This window comes from Anomaloglossus baeobatrachus, chromosome 5 (genome assembly GCF_048569485.1).
Source record: "Anomaloglossus baeobatrachus isolate aAnoBae1 chromosome 5, aAnoBae1.hap1, whole genome shotgun sequence".
In the NCBI taxonomy this organism is placed as follows: domain Eukaryota; kingdom Metazoa; phylum Chordata; class Amphibia; order Anura; family Aromobatidae; genus Anomaloglossus; species Anomaloglossus baeobatrachus.
The window spans coordinates 65,805,064-65,825,824 of NC_134357.1; the positions used below are offsets into that span (position 1 = coordinate 65,805,064).

Genomic DNA, 20,761 nt, shown 5'->3' on the forward strand with positions numbered 1-20,761 from the left:
ATCACATTCTGGAACAGCAACATCACTCTCCACAACTTGTGTGTAACACGTGTGTGTATAGAGTTGAAACCAGATGTTTACATACACTATCTGAAAAGACACATCTGCAGGTTTTTCTTACTAACATGAAATCAGAATAAACCTTTCCCATTTTAGGTCAATTAGGAACCAAAATTATTTATATTTACTAAATGCCGGAATAATGAGAGAGAGAGAGAGAGAATGTTTTAGGGCATTTTTATTACTTTCTGCACAGTTAAAACTTTCCATCCATCTCATTAGTATTTGATGCCATTGCCCTTAACCTGTATGACTTGGATGAAACATTTTGGATATCCTTCCACAAGCTTCTCACAATAGTTGGTAGGAATTTGGGCCCACTCCTGTCAGAACTGGTGTAACTGAGCCATGTTTGTAGGTTGCTTGCTCGCACCGGCCTTTTCAGCTTTGTCTGCAAATTTTCAATAGGATTGAGATCAGGGCTTTGTGATGGCCACTCCAAAACATTGACTTTTTTATCCTTAAGCCACTTTGTAACCAGGTTGGTAGTATGCTTTGGGTCATTATCCATTTGGAAGACCCATTTCCGCCCAAGCTTAAAGTTCCTGGCTGATATCTTGAGATGTTGCTTCAGGATTGCAATATAATCTTCTTTCCACATGATGTCATCTATTATGTGAGGTGCACCAGTCCCTCCTTGTCACGTCTCCGCCGGAGTCGACTTCTGCTTCATTCACCAGACGCCGCCGCATCACCACTCTGGGAGGTGCTGGGGACGAGGGAGCAGTCTGTGGCTCTGCTGTGCGCAGGCTCCACTCATTTATCAGGCTGGGTTTCACTAGGACTTGCAGTACCACTGGTTGACTGTGGTGGTGTGCGCCTTCCGGCTGGAGTAGCTACCTTTCAGCTGGGGCCAATGGGAAAGCACCGCACCCCTCTTATGCTTTCTCCCTTCTGCTAGCAGGTGCCAGATATAGTCCTGTAATTCCCTTCTAGACTCTGGTTCCCTGCTGTTTGTTTGTATTTCCGTATATTGACCTTAGCTTGACTACCTGACCACTCTTCTGCCTGCCGTTCCTGTACTTCGCTGCTAGCTCCGGTTTTGACTCTTAGCTTGTTTGCCCGACCACTCTTCTACCTGCCGTTTCTGTACTGTGCTGCTAGATCCGGTTTTGACCCTTAGCCTGATATCTGACCACTCTCCCGCCCGACGATTTTTGTCCTTGTTCTACCTTCTGGATTTGACCCTGCCTGGTTACTGCTCTTCTCAGAACCGCAGTCTTCCGCGGGCAGCAATCACTTGGGCCATGTCGTAATTCTAAATCCCTGTATAGAGGTGAAAGGGTTGCGGGGTCTGGGTTCTTATTTTGTGCGCGGTTGCCTCTATCCACGTGTTTCACTGACCTGGAGTCTGTGGCTCCAGGCAGGCGTCACAGTTCTGTAGCACAACAACCAAACAACATTATGCTGGCACCCCCATTTTGCACAGTTGGGATGGTGTTCTTAGGCTTTAAAGATTCTCTCTTTTTCCTCCAAATGTAACGATGGTCATTATTATGGCCAAACAGTTAAATTTTAGTTTTGTCAGACCACAGGACATGTCTCCAAAACGTAAGTTCTTTGTTCCTGTGTTCATCTGAAAACATTAAGCTGGCTTTTTTATGTTTATTTTGGTGTAATTGCTTCTTCCTGGCAGAGTGGACTATCAGCTTAGGTTGATACAGTACTTGTTTCACTGTGAATAATGACCTAATCCTACCAGTTTTCGCCAGCATCTTCACAAGGTATTTTGCTTTTGTTCTTGGATTGATGTATATGTCTGACCAAAGCACATTCATCTCTGGTACACAGAACCTGTCTCCTTCCTGAGCGGTATGATGGCTGGACATTCCCATCTTGTTTGTACTTGCGTATAATTGTTTGTACAAATAATTAGGCACCGTCAGGTATCTGGAAATTGCACCCAAGGATTAGCCACACTTGTGCTAGTCCATAATTCTCTTCCTGAGATCTTGGCTGATTTCTTTTGACTTTCCCATGATGCTACACAAAGAAGCAGTGTGTTTCAGGTGCGCATTAAAATATAGCCACAGGTGTGTCTCTAATTCACTCAGATGTTGCCAATAAACCAGAATCTTCAAAAGACATGACATCATCATATGGGCTACCCTTTATTGTTGAAAGGCATAGTACTGATAGTGTATGTAAACTTTTGACTTTGCAGAAAGTAATAAAAATGCCTTAAAACCTTCTCTCTCTCATTATTATGGCATTTGGCAAATATAAATAATTTTGGTTCCTAATTGACCTAAAATGGGAAAGGATTATTCTGATTTCATGTCAGATAGTGAGAAAAATATGCAGATGTGTCTTTATAGATTGTGTATGTAAACTTCTGGTATTAACTATATAGATACACACTGTATATATGTACCACTTCAGCTCTAGACTCCTGCAGTTAAGAGACCTTTGGTGACATTATGGTCTCAACTGTGAAGTCACCGAAAGTCCTTAAGCAGTCTTAACCTTGGAATAAATACACTTGGGTGCCCTAAGATAGTTGGGGACCTAAGAAATTGACCAGTGTGACTCCGCCTAACGTCACCTCTGACTGTAACGGGGCTTATTTTTGCACTAGAGCTTACAAATCAAAAAAATTAAAATCAAATCTTTATTTTTATATAGCGCTAACATATTCCGCAGCGCTTTACATACATCAGGAACACTGTCCCCATTGGGGCTCACAATCTAAAGTCCATATCAGTATGTCTTTGGAGTGTGGGAGGAAACCGGAGAACATACAAACTCCTTACAGATGGTGTCATTGGTGGGATTTGAACCCAGGACCCCAGCGCTGCAAGACTGCAGTGCTAACCACTGAGCCACCGTGCTGCCCTCACAGTTCAAGCATACAGCAAAAATCTTGTAAAATCATTCTTGGGCTTATTTTTGGGGTAGGTCTTATTTTTGGGTAAACACTGTATTTATTATTACCCAACCTGTAAAAGCCCCATCAATCAAAATATAAAATGAACTCATGCAATAAACAGCCTAAAAAGAAAAAAAATCCAGATTTGCCATCTTAGTCGCTGTACCCCAAAAAGGAAAAAACTAAAGGGGGCTTTACACGCTACGATATTGCTAGCGATATAGTACGCAAAAGCACCCGCCCCCGTTGTGCATGCGATATCGTGTGATCGCTGCCGCAGCGAACATTATTGCTACGGTAGCGTCACACGCACTTACCTGGTCGACGGCGTCGCTGTGACTGCTGAACAATCCCTCCCTCAAGGGGGAGGGACGTTCGGCATCACAGCGACATCACCGCAATGTCACTAAGCGGCCGGCCAATTAAAGCGGAGGGGGCGGAGATGAGCGGGACGTAACATCCCGCCCACCTCCTTCCTTCCGCATTGCAGCCAGGCGGCAGGTAAGGAGACGTTCCTCGCTCCTGCGGTGTCACACACAGCGATGTGTGCTGCCGCAGGAACGACGAACCACATCGATACTCAACCATTACCGATTTTTGGTTTTGGGACGACCTCTCCATGGTGAACGATTTTCACCATTTTTGAGGTCGCTTAAGGTCGCTGGTAAGTGTCACACGCTGCGATATCGTTAATGACGCCGGACGTGCGTCACTAACAACGTGACCCCGATGATAAAACATTAACGATATCGTAGCGTGTAAAGCCCCCTTTAGAGGGTTACCTTGCCACTCAAAAAAAAAAAAAAAACAAGACATCACACACTTCCAAACACAAATTCTTTTTATAAACCTTCATATGTTTTTACTTTTTTCTTTCCACCAGTTTAAAAAAGGTATATTTTAGTGCAAAATGAACACTGTAAAAATAACAAATACCACCCCCCCACCCACCGCCTTAAAAAAAAAATTGTTGAAATTTTCTTTTTTTTTTTCATTATTTCTACACACCTGTTTTTTTTTTTTAGCTCTCCTCCTTCCTATACATTAAATGGTAAATTGAAAGGTGTCATAAAAACTACAACTACTTTTTATATCAACAAAAACGAAAATCACAGTGAGCAGAACAGATTCCAAAATTCCAAAAGATTTTTATAAATTCATCCTTATCAGTTGTTACAGATTTACAAAAATATGTTGTCTTTGATTTTTTTTTTTTTTAAAGAAATGCTCCAGTTTTCAATTGTGGTTGAAAATTGTTAATTTTTAATTGTTAATCAAGTTGTTAATTTCAAACTAATTTTAAACTAATACTAACTTTTTGAAAATAGACAGATCCGGACCGGTCACTTGTCAAAGATATGTCATTATTTCAACCTGGTGTTAATGCTGCTGTTCTCCAGTGTTATTTTTCTTTAGATCCTTCTCCTCACTGTTCCTGAGATTTGGTTCTCTGTACCCTATAGGTAAATCCAGTCTTTTTTTTTTTTTTTCCAAGTTGACGTGCTCCTCATCTCTTCTTTAGGAATTTTCATGAGGAACACACCCAGTTGGCTAAAAGAAGAATTAATTTACATGTAGTGAAGAGGGGGCCAGATCTTAGGAATGGAGAGGTGCGGTAACAAAAGATATACTGTTCCAGATTCAGGAGAGTAGTGTTTTATGCATCAGTTTTATACAGTCATATGAAAAAGTTTGGGCACCCCTATTAATGTTAACCTTTTTTCTTTATAACAATTTGGGTTTTTGCAACAGCTATTTCAGTTTCATATATCTAATAACTGATGGACTGAGTAATATTATTTCTGGATTGAAATGAGGTTTATTGTACGAACAGAAAATGTGCAATCCGCATTTAAACAAAATATGACCGGTGCAAAAGTATGGGCACCTCAACATAAAAGTGACATTAATATTTTGTAGATCCTCCTTTTGCAAAAATCACAGCCTCTAGTCGCTTCCTGTAGCTTTTAATGAGTTCCTGGATCCTGGGTGAAGGTATATTTGACCATTCCTGTTTACAAAACAATTCCAGTTCAGGTAAGTTTGATGGTCGCCGAGCATGGACAGCCCGCTTCAAATCATCCCACAGATGTTCAATGATATTCAGGTCTGGGGACTGGGATGGCCATTCCAGAACATTGTAATTGTTCCTCTGCATGAATGCCTGAGTAGATTTGGAGCGGTGTTTTGGATCATTGTCTTGCTGAAATATCCATCCCCTGCGTAACTTCAACTTCGTCACTGATTCTTGCACATTATTGTCAAGAATCTGCTGATACTGAGTTGAATCCATGCGACCCTCAACTTTAACAAGATTCCTGGTGCCGGCATGGGCCACACAGCCCCAAAGCATGATGGAACCTCCACCAAATTTTACTGTGGGTAGCAAGTGCTTTTCTTGGAATGCTGTGGTTTTTTGCCTCCATGCATAACGCCTTTTTGTATGACCAAACAACTCAATTTTTGTTTCTTTGTTTCATCAGTCCACAGGAACGCCTTCCAAAATGTAACTGGCTTGTCCAAATGTGCTTTTGCATACCTCAGGCGACTCTGTTTGTGGCGTGCTTGCAGAAACGGCTTCTTTCGCATCACTCTCCCATACAGCTTCTCCTTGTGCAAAGTGCGCTGTATTGTTGACCGATGCACATTGACACCATCTGCAGCAAGATGATGCTGCAGGTCTTTGGAGGTGGTCTGTGGATTGTCCTTGACTGTTCTCACCATTCTTCTTCTCTGCCTTTCTGATATTTTTCTTGGCCTGCCACTTCTGGGCTTAACAAGAACTGTACCTGTGTTCTTCCATTTCCTTACTATGTTCCTCACAGTGGAAACTGACAGTTTAAATCTCTGAGACAACTTTTTGTATCCTTCCCCTGAACAACTATGTTGAATAGTCTTTGTTTTCAGATCATTTGAGAGTTGTTTTGAGGAGGTCATGATGCCAATCTTCATAGGAGATTCTAATAGGAGAACAACTTGCAAGTGGCCACCTTAAATACCTTTTCTCATGATTGGATACACCTGCCTATGAAGTTCAAAGCTCAATGAGGTTACAAAACCAATTTAGTGCTTTAGTAAGTCAGTAAAAAGTAGTTAGGAGTGTTCAAATCAAGAAATTGATAAGGGTGCCCATACTTTTGCACCAGTCAAATTTTGTTTAAATGCGGATTGCACATTTTCTGTTAGTACAATAAACCTCATTTCAATCCAGAAATATTACTCAGTCCATCAGTTATTAGATATATGAAACTGAAATAGCTGTTGCAAAAACCCAAATTGTTATAAAGATAAAAGGTTAACGTTAATAGGGGTGCCCAAACTTTTTCATATGACTGTATATACAGTGCCTTGCGAAAGTATTTGGCCCCCTTGAATTTTTCAACCTTTTCCCACATTTCAGGCTTCAAACATAAAGATAAAAATTTTACTGTTATGGTGAAGAATCAACAACAAGTGGGACACAATTGTGAAGTTGAACGAAATTTATTGTTTATTTTAAACTTTTTTAAAAATAACTGAAAAGTGGGGCGTGCAATATTATTCAGCACCTTTAAGTTAATACTTTGTAGCGCCACCTTTTGCTGCGATTACAGCTGCAGTCGCTTGGGGTATGTGTCTATCAGTTTTGCACATCGAGAGACTGAAATTCTTGCCCATTCTTCCTTTGCCAATAGCTGGAGCTGAGTGAGGTTGGCTGGAGAGCGTTTGTGCACAGCAGTTTTCAGCTCTTTCCACAGATTCTCGATTGGGTTCAGGTCTGGACTGTGACTTGGCCATTCTAACACCTGGATACGTTTATTTGTGAACCATTCCATTGTAGATTTTGCTTTATGTTTGGGATCATTGTCTTGTTGGAAGACAAATCTTCGTCCCAGTCTCAGGTATTTTGCAGACTCCAACAGGTTTTCTTCAAGAATGATCCTGTATTTGGCTCCATCCATCTTCCCATCAATTTTAACCATCTTCCCTGTCCCTGCTGAAGAAAAGCAGGCCCAAACCATGATGCTGCCACCACCATGGTTGACAGTGGGGATTGTGTGTTCAGGGTGATGAGCTGTTTTGCTTTTATGCCAAACATATCGTTTGGCATTGTACCCAAAAAGTTCGATGTTGGTTTCATCTGATCAGAGCATCTTCTTCCACATGTTTGGAGTGTCTCCCAAGTGGCTTGTGGCAAAATGTAAATAACACTTTTTATGAATATCTTTCAGAAATGGCTTTCTTCTTGCCACTCTTCCATAAAGGCCAGATTTGTGGAGTGTATGACTGATTGTTGTCCTATGGACAGACTCTCCCCCCTCAGCTGTAGATCTCTGCAGTTCATCCAGAGTGATCATGGGCCTCTTGGCTTAATATCTGATCAGTCTTCTCCTTGTTTGACATGAAATTTTTGAGGGACGGACGGGTCTTGGTAGATTTGCAGTGGTATGATACTCCTTCCATTTCAATATGATCACTTGCACAGTGCTTCTTGGGATGTTTAAAGTTTTGGAAATCTTTTTGTAACCAAATCCAGCTTTAAACTTCTCCACAACAGTATCATGGACCTGCCTGTTGTGTTCCTTGGTCTTCATGATGTTCTCTGCGCTTTAAACAGAACACTGATACCATCACAGAGCAGGTGCATTTATACGGAGACTTCATTACACACAGGTGATTATATTTATCATCATCAGGCATTTAGGACAACATTGGATCATTTAGAGATCCTGAATGAACTTCTGGAGTGAGTTTGCTGCACTGAAAGTAAAGGGGATGAATAATATTACACGCCCCACTTTTCAGTTATTTATTTTTTAAAAAAGTGTAAAATAAGCAATACATTTCATTCAACTTCACAATTGTGTCCACTTGTTGTTGATTCTTCACCAGAACATTAACATTTTTATCTTTACGCTTGAAGCCTGAAATGTGGGAAAAAGGTTGAAAAATTCAAGGGGGCCGAATACTTTTGCAAGGCACTGTGTATTTATATACAGTACAAACGAAAAGTTTGGATACACCTTCTCATTCAAAGAGTTTTCTTTATTTTCATGACTCTGAAAATTGTAGATTCACATTGAAGGCATCAAAACTATGAATTAACACCTGTGGAACGAAATACTTAACAAACAAATGTGAAACAACTGAAAATATGTCTTATATTCTAGGTTCTTCAAAGTAGCCACCTTTTGCTTTGATTACTGCTTTGCACTCTCTTGGCGAGCTTCTGACCTTCAAGAGGTAGTCACCGGAAATGGTCTTCCAAAAGTCTTGAAGGAGTTCCCAGAAATGCTTAACACTTGTTGGCCCTTTTTCCTTCACTCTGCGGTCCAGCTCACCCCAAACCATCTCGATTGGGTTCAGGTCTGGTGACTGTGGAGGCCAGGTCATCTGGCGTAGCACCCCATCACTCTCCTTCTTTGTCAAATAGCCCTTACACAGCCTGGAGGTGTGTTTGGGGTCATTTTCCTGTTGAAAAATAAATGATGGTCCAACTAACCCCAAAGCGGATAGAATAGCATGCTGCTGCAAGATGCTGTGGTAGCCATGCTGGTTCAGTATGCCTTCAATTTTGAATAAATCCCCAACAGTGTCACCAGCAAAGCACCCCCACACCATCACACCTCCTCCTCCCTGCTTCACAGTGGGAACCAGGCATGCAGAGTCCATACGTTCACCTTTTCTGCGTTGCACAAAGACACGGTGGTTGGATCCAAAGATCTCAAATTTGGACTCATCAGACCAAAGCACAGATTTCCACTGGTCTAATGTCCATTCCTTGTGTTCTTTAGCCCAAACAAGTCTCTTCTGCTTGTTGCCTGTCCTTAGCAGTGGTTTCCTAGCAGCTATTTTACCATGAAGGCCTGCTGCACAAAGTCTCCTCTTAACAGTTGTTCTAGAGATGTGTCTGCTGCTAGAACTCTGTGTGGCATTGACCTGGTCTCTAATCTGAGCTGCTGTTAACCTGCGATTTCTGAGGCTGGTGACTCGGATAAACTTATCCTCCGCAGCAGAGGTGACTCTTGGTCTTCCTTTCCTGGGGTGGTCTACATGTGAGCCAGTTTCTTTGTAGCGTTTGATGGTTTTTGCCACTGCACTTGGGGACACTTTCAAAGTTTTACCAATTTTTCAGACTGACTGACCTTCATTTCATAAAGTAATGATGGCCACTTGTTTTTCTTTACTTAGCTGCTTTTTTCTTGCCATAATACAATATCTAACAGTCTATTCAGTAGGACTATCAGCTGTGTATCCACCAGACTTCTGCACAACACAACTGATGGTCCCAACCCCATTTATAAGGCAACAAATCCCACTTATTAAACCTGACAGAGCACACCTGTGAAGTGAAAACCATTTCCGGTGACTACCTCTTGAAGCTCATCAAGAGAATGCCAAGAGTGTGCAAAGCACTAATCAAAGCAAAAGGTGGCTACTTTGAAGAACCTAGAATATAAGACATATTTTCAGTTGTTTCACACTTTTTTGATATGTATTTCATTCCAGATGTGTTAATTCATAGTTTTGATGCCTTCGAATCTACAATTTTCAGAGTCATGAAAATAAAGAAAACTCTTTGAATGAGAAGGTGTGTCCAAACCTTTGGTCTGTACTGTATATATATATATATATGACACACTACTCACAAAAAGTTAGGGATATTCGATTTTCGGGTGAAATATATGGAAAATGTTTAAAGTTCACGCTACAGTGATATTTTATCATGACAGTAGGGCATTAAAGTAGAAGCATGTAATAATGATTTCCTCATCTCAAATAATTTATTGAAACAAAAGCCAACAACAGTGGTGGGGTATACCCACCTACCTCCAAAAATGTCAATGTCTCAATAACCTGTCATGTGGTCTTGAGGATCAATTACATCTTGACAATGATGTCTCCTGCTGGTCACAAGTGGAGTTATTGTCTGCTGACGCATGGCTTCACACTCTTCTTGAAGGGTGGCCCTCAGGTCATTGAGGTTCTAGTGTACAGAGTTACGAGCCTCTACATGGCGACTTAGTTGATCCCATAGGTTTTCTCTGGGATTCAGATCTGGAGAAAGTGCAGTCACTTAATTTGAGGTTTCCCAGTAGCCATTCTCTAATGATGTGACCCTCGATGAGCTGGAATATTGTCCCTGAAGAGGAAATTAGGCCAGTGTTGGTCATGCAGACGCAAAATAACTGGATAAATGATGTTATTCCAGTAGTAGGGGCTGTCACTGTACCATTTACAAAAAGTGGGGCAGTTCTTTATTGACTAGACACGCCTTCCCACACTGTAATACCATCATCAAAGGCTCTTCCGGTGACAACAGTGACTGATGCATAGGGCTCTCTTTGACATCTCTTCATTGGCAGCCATCATTTCTGCTCAGCGTGAATTGTCTTTCATCAGTGAACAACACTGAGGCCCACTGGTCCCTCATCCAGTGTAGATGACGCTTGTGCCTGGTGGTATGTTCAGGTACCTTGCAGGTCATCTCGCAAACAGACCACGTTGTCGTAAAACGTTTCAAATGGTTTGACGTGACACTTGGGTGCATCTCATCTCATCCCTTAAATGTGCCTGGAGTTGTGTGGCATTCATCATCTGGTTCCGAAGGGCGTTGTTCACAATGAAGCGATCATCAGTGTGGAAAGTGGCTAAAGGATGTCCACTTCTATGCCTTTTTATGATTCTTCCAGTCTCTCTGTATCTCTGTTGCAATCTGCTGATGACACTCTGTGACAATAATCTCAGTGGCCACTTATGTCTACGAAAATCCTACTTGAAGCCTCACAATGGCGAGGTACTGCTGATGAATTGTTAGGTGTCCTCTTGGTCTCATGATGTCAAAATGTGACCAAGATGATGAGGAGGACTGTTTAAATACCAATTCTAATTGAACCCCGACATTTATTGGGCAATTCATTGATCAAACACCTGTTGTGAAATTGCCATTAAGCTCCATGTTAGAGAACAGCAAGTTGTGCAAAATGTACTGAAACATTAAACAATTAGACATGGGCATCCAAAATTTTAGAGAAGGGCACGTTACGTTCACCTGAAAAGGTTACAGTGCATCTTAATATCATCCTAAAATTTTACCCGAAAGCCAAATATCCCTAACTTTTTGTGAGTATTGTGTATATATATATTTTTGTGTCATGTGATAGGTCCTCTTTAATTCCTGAAATTTGAGTATTCCAACTATTTTTATGTATAATTATGGGTAAACACGATCTTAATGAATGGAAGTGTGAACATAGCCACATGTAACTCCTCCGACCTCCAGAAAATTTCACCTGCATGCAGGAAATGTATTCTCCTGGACATTTCTTTGCTGATTAATAAGCTTTTAAAAATGATCTATATCCCGCTGGCTAATTTGGGCGTTTTGCTCACCAGTAGAGGATGGGCAGGAGACTGGGCTGTAAGTGAGTTACTGCTGGAGCGGTGACACTTTGATTAATTGTCCTCCAGGCATCACTAATGAGTTACACGATTGTAGGTCTGAATTTAAAAGCAAATGTCTATTTGTCATGTTGAGGAGGCTCCGGAGAATAACAGAATATCAGACTTGATTTATTATATCGGACAATAACCTAACCCGTGCTCTGTTCTGTTCAGGATGCCAGGCATGCCGCCGAGGAGGAGATCTACACCAAACTCAACCTAAAAATTGATGAATTTGTTCAGCTGGCGGACTACAACTGGACAATGTCTGAGCCGGACGGGAGAGCCAGCGGGTACCTAATGGACCTCATTAATTTTTTACGAAGCACATTTCAAGTTTTTACTAACTTGCCTGTAAGTTATCAAATTTAGAATTTGCAATCTTTTCTCTCGGTGGTGATTGAACGGCAGTATACGTAATAGTAACGAGTTTTTTGCTTGCACTTGACATGTTAGAATGTGATGATTGTTACAAACATAGAGGTTTATTATAGGATCCGTATATACCGAGCGCCCAATAATAAACTTTGGATTTTTTTTTTAAAATGCCATAAGAACCACTGATCATGTCAATGAGGAATGGTAGGAGTTCCACGTCGGTGGTGTCTGCCAACCACTTATCACTCCCACTCCTTTACGTCTATAGCTGGCTATACACTGTAGATAGCTGTCAGCCAACAGCTATTCCTTTTGACCATCCTCAATACATCCACGGAAACTGGGGCCGGGCTCGGTGATGTCAGGTCAGCTGGAAGTTGACGTGACTTTACCGGATCTCAGAGGTCACGGAGTCCCGGAGTTGGGGGTCACATGACGGGGATGAGAGGACCGCAGTAGTGCCGCTCAGAGTCAGAATTTACTACACAAGGTATTTGAAAAAAGCCTTCCCTATGAGTTTTACAGTGATGTGGCCAATATTGCAGAGTACTGAACCACCCCTTTAAGAAAAACTGAGAGGTATTCTTACAGGGAACCTGTCACCAGATTTGTCCCCTATAAACTGCGGCTAGTAAGCTCTGTATACCATAAGAGGCCTTATTATACTAACCTGGGGGACAGTCCGGTCTAGTAAGCATCACTAGTCTCGGTCCGGTGCCTTCTCTCTCCTTGCTTTGTGTGGATGACGCATCCTACATCATCCACACAGAGTCCTCCATTGCGCTCCTGCACACATGTACTTCTCTGCTCTGCTGAGGGCAGGGCAAAGTATAGTAGCATACATGCTCGGGCGGTCTCTGACCTTTTTCCACATCTGTGCATTACAATACTTTGCTCTCCCCTCATCAGGGCTGAGAGAAGTGCACATGTGCAGGAGAGTAGTGGAGGACATTATCTGGATGATGTAGGACGTGTCATCCACTTGAAGCAGGGAAAGGAGGACGGCGATGGAAAGAAGATGAGACATGCCGGACATAGACCAGCTACACCTATCGGACCGGATCGCACCCGAGGTGAGTATAATACAAAGTGTTTTTTATGTTCTACATAGTGACCTGGGTTTTTGTATACAGTATTCTAGAATGCTGTATGTAAGAGCTCACTGGTGGTGGCCGCAGCTTATAGGGGACAAATCTGGTGACAGGTTCCCTTTAAGTTTGAAAGTTATCCCCTACCCATTGAACAGGAGATAACCTCCCGATTACTGCGGTCCAGCCCTCATTGATCCATAGAATGGTGTGAATTGAGTGGTGGTTGATCATGCACACAGTCACTACTTTCATTCTTATGGGAGTCCCGAAGACTAGTGCAGTGCTCGGCTATCTGCGGAAGTCACATCAAGAATGAATGAAGCGGCAGTGTGTATGACCAAGCATGGCTTTTTTCAGTTGGGGCCTTTTAGAGCCCTGGCTCTTTGGATATTTGGGGTTCCAGAGAACGGACATCCAGGGATCGAGAAGTTCTCTCTAATCCCATGGCTAAGCAATAACTTCCAAACTTTGGTATAATCCTTTAATGAGGCCCGTTGGGATCCTGTGGTACCCAACCATTAAAAAACAACAACCCCCCCTTACCTTTGTTATTGTTTAGAGTTTTTGCCGTACACTGTACATGACAGCACACGATCATTGCTGCACTGTTTACATAGAGTCTTTGCTCTGATCAGTGAGATTAATATTATTATTTATTTTTATTTTTAAAATAATAGCCAATTTTTTTTTAGTTTATAAAGGCAAATTTTCAATATTTTCCAAAAATACTCCCTTTTAGCCATAATTGTAAAGGAAACCTGACAGTTGGTTCTGGCTGCCCGAACCATTAGACCATCTCCATCATTGCAGCCGCGTATGATATTCTATGAAAAACTGCCACTTTTCAGATATAACGCGCTTTTAATGATAAGCTGGGGGTGATGTGACTAGTCCAGGAGGCAGGTCCTCAGTGGCTTCTCTACGCCCCCTTACCCTTGATTGACAGGTCTCTTCCTATATAAATCTAAGAGGTTTCCATCCTAGTAAAGTATTATCCTCTTATTCTCCATTTAATACATTTTGGGGAAGATGCAATCTACATAATTTAAACAATCTACTCAAAAATGTTCAAAATCAACTTTTAAGGGTTAATTTAGTGCAACCTCTATACGAAGACAAAGTTAAGCATAGTGTCTTTACACCGTGCCAGTGCCTATGGCAGCGCTCCACGGGAGCATATGTGAGTGGGCGCATTCAGCCAGAACATAGCGATGAACTCCACAAACATCCACATCGTGTCACTCTCTGGAAGACTGAATGGAAGTTTAGTTGGGGCCTGTGGGTGGCAGCGCGTTCAGATCACACTCCATACGTGTTACTAGGTACAAGATCCTAGAAGTTGTTCATGCATGGCGCCGGCGTCACAAATCGGCCGGACTCCAACTCCAAAAATGGCAGGTCAAGTGAGAATATTTTCCCATCTAAATTTGGTGCCGCTGATGACCCGGTCCAATATTTTGTTTTTTCTACTTCTATACCATGTGTGGGTTACCGGGCCCAGTGATTTTGTAGTTCAGGTCATCGGTAGGGCAATGAAGATACGCAAGTAACTTAATTTACATTATAGGTGCAGAAATTCTGCCTTATCAAAAACCATCGTGGGAACATTGATACGTTTCTACTTTGCTACTCCATACTCAGCAATGTGTTTCCCGACAGACTTCCTTTTCCTCTTTGGACCTCTTGACCGCACCCCTACCAAATGAAGGTGCCATGTAACGGGTGTAGCACTGGTCTCTATTGCAGCACATCCGCGCTGCAGACAACCTGCCTGTGCAGGGAACTGCAACCGGCCCCAATCACTGCGTTGCAGATCTTTGTGCCACTGATGATAGCCGGGGAGCCACTGTGCAAGGATGAACAATGGGGATGTAGTGCTGTCTGGCCCCTTTGCCATTCAGATCAGTTGCGGCCAAATAGGTTGTATTCCCAGCTGATTAGAGTTGAGTATAAAATTCACAGAACTCTGGGTCCAGCGGTTGCACTGCATCAGGATAATTAATCAGAAGAGGTAACGGAGATCCCAATAGGTAGAAGGAGGATCACAGGCCACTAGTCAAGTGACCAAACACTACTGATTTGCCTACTGGGTGATGGTCCTACAAATATTTTTGCCTAACCCTACCACTGAATATAAAGTGATATCATAAGTCCTGTCTGTCTCTCTATCTATCTATTCATCCATCCATCTATTAGTGCATCCATGTATCCGTCCATACATTCATTCATCCATCCATCCATCCATCCAGTCATCTATCTATTCATCTATCCATACATACATCTATTCATCAATATATCTATCTTTCTATTCATCCAGTCATCCATCTCTATTCATCCATTCATTCATCCATCCATCCATCAATTCATTTATCTATGCATCCATCGATTCATCCATCCATTCATTCATTTATTCATTCATCTATTCATCCATTCATCCATCTATCTATTCATCTATTTATTCATCCATCTTTCCATCCATCCATCCATTCATTCATCCATCCATTTATCCATCCATCCGTTCATTCATCCATCCATCCGTTCATTCATCCATCCATCCATTCATTCATCCATCTGTTCATCCATCCATCTATTAATCCATCCATTCATTTATCTAGTCATTCATCCCTCCATCTATTTATCTGTCCATCCATCTATTCATCCACCATCTATTCATTCATTCATCTATCCTTCCATCCATCAATTCATTTATCTATGCATCCATCGATTCATCCATCCATTCATTCATTTATCTATTCATCTATTTATTCATCCATTCATTCATCCATTCATCCATCTGTTCAGCCATCCATCTATTCATCCATCCATTCATTTATCCATTAATCCATCCATTCATCCCTCCATCTATGTATCTGTCCATCCATCCATCCATCTATTCATCCATCATCTATTCATTCATCCATCCTTCCATTCATTTATCTATTCATCCATCCATCCATCTATTCATCCGTCCATCTATTCATCCGTCCATCCATTCATTCATTCATTCATCCATCCATCTATTCATCCATGCATCCATCTCTTCATCCATCCATGTATCTATCCATCCACTCATCCATCCATCCATCCATTCATTCATCCATCCATTCATTTATCAATTCATCCATCCATTCATCCCTCCATCTGTTTATCTGTCCATCCATCCATCCATCCATCTATTCATTCATCTATCCTTCCATTAATTTATCTATTCATCCATCCATTCATCTGTTCATCCTTCCATCCATTAATTAATTAATTCATTCATTCATCCATCTATTCAACCATCCATCCATCTATCCATCCATCCATTCATTCATTCATCCATCCATCTATTCATCCATGCATCCATCTCTTCATCCATCCATGTATCTATCCATCCACTCATCCATCCATCCATCTATCCATCCATTCATTCAGCCATCCATTCATTTATTTATTCATCCATCCATTCATTTATCTATTCATCCATCCATTCATCCCTCCATCTGTTTATCTGTCCATGCATCAATCTATTCATCCATCCATCTATTCATTCATCCTTCCATTCATTTATCTATTCATCCATCCATTCATCTATTCATCCGTCCATCCATTAATTAATTAATTAATTCATTCATTCATCCATCCATCTATTCATCCATTCAATCATTCATTCATTCATCCATTCACTCATTCATCCATCCATCCATCCATCCGTTTGTCCATCTATCCATTGTCTATCTATCCTGTATTTTGTATTCATTACTGCAGTTCTTACATTTTCCAGTCCATGTCCCCCTCACATGTGAATGTTATCATTGTTTTCCCTTGGCTTTGCATTCGTGGCTCCCCCGTGGTTAGAAGCGTTCTCTGTCAAGTGCCTCAATCATCGTCCGACTTCATAAACTCCGGATAATTAGCATTTATCCTCTTTGACCCCCTCTAATTCCGCACCGTAATCCGCAGAGTGACGGCACATTCCCGGGTATAAAACATATTTGGTACATTGAGCTAAAGATTACGGCTCATTAGTTTAGTTTTCAGTAATCTTTCCAGGTACTGTACAAGCAGGCACAAAAATGTACACTAATGCCTATATCTATAATTAACCTCCAGTAGAACATGAGGGCACAGAGCTCGGCCGGGTCCGGGAGTCATCCTCAGCGCGGCCCGTGTGCGAGTCACACAGCGAGCGTGCCCGATCCACAGTCACTGACCCCAACATCCATCCTCTGGACTCTAAAGACGGGACAAGAACATTCCTCCTGTAATACAAGTTCAATAGAGAGGAACAAATCGGTGAATTTGGTGAATCTGGTGGAGCCACAGACCCCATAGGACACGTCACACACAATTCCGGCTTCATTGTCTAGGAAATATAGATTTTAAGGCGTTCATTGTCACTTCTAAAGTTTCGATTTTTTTTTTTTTTTTTTTTTTTTTACAGCATTTAATGTATATGAGTTAAAAGTAAAATATCATCAGAAAACGACCTATCGTTTGCATCAAGTTTTTGTGTTACATTAATTTTCTATGTTTTGGTTTTTTTTCATATCACAAGTTTTATTTAAAAAAAAAAAAAAAAATTTAGTGATCTCGCAATTTTTGCATTGGCTGCTTCAGCATTTTTTTTTTAGAAACCTAATTCCTGTACTTTCAGCAAGAATTTTCAGCAGGCTTATTATCATCAGAGGCAGAGTTACAATGACAGGTAATGCCTCTATACAGCTGATACAAACACTGACGGCAATCCTAAAGTTGCAATGTGAACAGGTGCACAAGTGAACATGACAAAAAAAGGCAGCTGCACTGTGTAATGCTAAAGCATGCAAGCCAGGAATGTAAAAATATAGACATGCATTACTGCTAAAGGAAATCTAAGAAAAAATACAGATATTTAGCATACAAAAATGGCCATTTCTATATCTGCCCAGTAGCCACGTAATTGCATATCTCATTACTGGGAACCTACACTGGACTGAAGCCTCTCTCTGGGTTAAATACCTCCATGTACAGTATATGAGCAAATAGGAACCTGCTATAAAGAAAAAAGTCATTTTGAAATTTGCAAGATTTCTATTTTTCTTTATTTTAATAAAGATTGTGTTAAATAAAAAATATATAAAAAAATACATTTCAAACAAAAATCAGTTTTAAACAATAGGTCAATTTCTGATGGTATCTTCCCCTTACATAATTTTATATTGTGGTAGATCTGACTTTTTGCTAGGACCTGCATTGGAGCTCTGAAATGTCCCAGAAAAACTTGAGTGCTGTACTCTATCTCCAACAGTCGAATAGATAATGTATGGAACAGTCCTATAGACAATGTATGGAACAATCATATCAACAATCATAATCAATGTATGCAACAGACCCATGGACAATATAGACAATGTACGGAACAGTCCTATAGACAATGCAGAACAGTCCTATAGGCAATATATGGAACAGTTCTATGGACAATGAATGGAACAGACCTATATACAATATATAAAACAGGCCTATAAACAATGTATGGATTAGTCCTATAGAGAATGCATTAAAAAGTATTATATACAATGTATGAAACAGTCCTATAGACAATATATGGAACAGTTCTATAGACAATGAATGGAATAGTCCTATATACAATATATGAAACAGTCCTATAGACAATGTAAGGAACGGTCCTATAGACAATGTATTGAACAGTCCTATACACAATGTATAGATTAGTCCTATAGACAATGTATGGAACAGTCCTATAGACAATGTATAGAACAGTCCTATAGACAATGTATGGAACAGTACTATAGACAATGTACGGAACAGTCTTTTAGACAATATATGGAACGGTCCTATAGACAATGTATGGAGCAGTCCTATGGACAATGTGTGGAACAGTATTATGGCCAATGTATGGAAGAGTACTATAGACAATGTATGGAACAGTCCTATAGACAATGTATGGAACAGTACTATGCATAGAACAGTCCGATAGAAAATGCAATAGAACAGTCCGATAGAAAATGCATAGAACAGTCCTATAGACAATGTATGGAACAGTCTTTTAGACAATATATGGAACGGTCCTATAGACAATGTATGGAGCAGTCCTATGGACAATGTGTGGAACAGTATTATGGGCAATGTATGGAAGAGTACTATAGACAATGTATGGAACAGTCCTATAGACAATGTATGGAACAGTACTATGCATAGAACAGTCCGATAGAAAATGCAATAGAACAGTCTGATAGAAAATGCATAGAACAGTCCTATAGACAATGTATGGAACAGTCTTTTAGACAATATATGGAACAGTCCTATAGACAGTGTATGGAACAGTCCTATAGACAGTGTATGGAACAGTCCTATAGACAGTGTATGGAACAGTCCTATAGACAGTGTATGGAACAGTCCTATAGACAGTGTATGGAACAGTCCTATAGACAGTGTATGGAACAGTCCTATAGACAGTGTATGCAACAGTCCTATAGACAGTGTATGGAACAGTCCTATAGACAATGTATGGAATAGTGGCATGCATGCCAGTGGGGCAATTCAGAACCCTGCTTTTGGATTGGGTTGTCCCAGTGGTTAGATGCCCACCAATCAGTGGCTAGCTTCCAATTTTTAATTTTGGCTGTGAGAGAATAGTATTAAGCATCATTTATAATCCTGCTAGAAAATCAGGAGGATCTGATGTCGTCTCTTCAGATTTCTTACTAACCGATTGTTTTACACTATTTTATGTATTTATTCCACTGTAACAGCCAGTACAAATAATAGCCAAGATCCTACCCGCACTAATGACTGTAATTACAGGTGTACTACATTAATGAAATCCGCTCTGCTACATCTGCAAGCTCCGAGCTGCCGTGTGGTAGGGTAATGCTGTGAATAACCTGCTTCATGCTTCTGTCTCTGTCTCCGCTTCTAACACTTCTTTCTTACATTTCTTCCTTTTTTGTGCTTTCATTGCTCTGCTGCTTTCCCTTCAGAATAACAGCAATGACCATGGAGCGATGTCGGTAAGTAGCCGCCTGCGGATAAATGACTGTGGCCACATAACACGATAACTGGCCTCTAGAACAGATCCAGTTATTGCAAAGCTTTCTGCACCTTTATAATACTTAGTAAATTTTGAAAAAGGACACATTCATGTTACCCAACAAAATGTCTGAGATTCAGTGATCTGTTCAATCATTTTTTTTTGTGTGTTCGGTAAAGTTTATTCACTGGGTAACAAAACTGTCAGAAACTTTACTTTTAATTTCATTCTGATTAGTTATGAGCGGGCACTACCATGCTCGGGTGCTCAGTACTCCTAACTAGTAATGAGCGGGCACTACCATGCTCGGGTGCTCAGTACTCATAACTAGTAATGAGCGGGCACTACCATGCGTGGGTGCTCAGTACTCGTAACTAGTGATGAGCGGGCACTACCATGCTCAGGTGCTCAGTACTCGTAACTAATGATGAGCGGGCACTACCATGCTCAGGTGCTCAGTACTCATAACGAGTGATGAGCTGGCACTACCATGCTTGGGTGCTCAGTACTTTAACTAGTGATGAGCAGGCACTACCATGCTCAGGTGCTCAGTACTCGTAACTAGTGATGAGTGGGCACTACCATGCTCGGGTGCTCAGTACTCATAACTAGTGATGAGCGGACACTACCATGCTCGGGTGCTCAGTACTCGTAACTAGTGATGAGTGGGCACTACCATGCTCGGGTGTTCCGTACTTGTAACTAGTGATGATCGAGAACTACCATGCTCAGGTGCTCGGTACTCGTAACTAGTGATGAGCACACACTACCATGCTCGGGTGCTCAGTACTCGTAACTAGTGATGAGCGGGCACTACCATGCTCGGGTGCTCAGTACTCGTAACTAGTAATGAGCGGGCACTACCATGCTCGGGTGCTCAGTACTCGTAACTAGTAATGAGCGGGCACTACCATGCTCGGGTGC

General features: G+C 41.2%; 1 protein-coding gene across 2 annotated transcripts in view; it reads left to right on the top strand.

Annotated features, from left to right (window-relative positions):
- Window positions 1–20,761, top strand: part of EXOC6 (exocyst complex component 6) — a 364,846-nt gene that overhangs the window by 202,187 nt on the left and 141,898 nt on the right. The window contains exons 18-19 of one of the 2 annotated variants that reach the window (XM_075348570.1): window positions 11,528–11,707; window positions 19,788–19,817. In XM_075348570.1, coding sequence (XP_075204685.1) covers window positions 11,528–11,707; window positions 19,788–19,817 — 210 coding nt within the window. The remainder of the gene's footprint in view (window positions 1–11,527; window positions 11,708–19,787; window positions 19,818–20,761) is intronic. The other variant, XM_075348571.1, reaches the window with a different exon arrangement.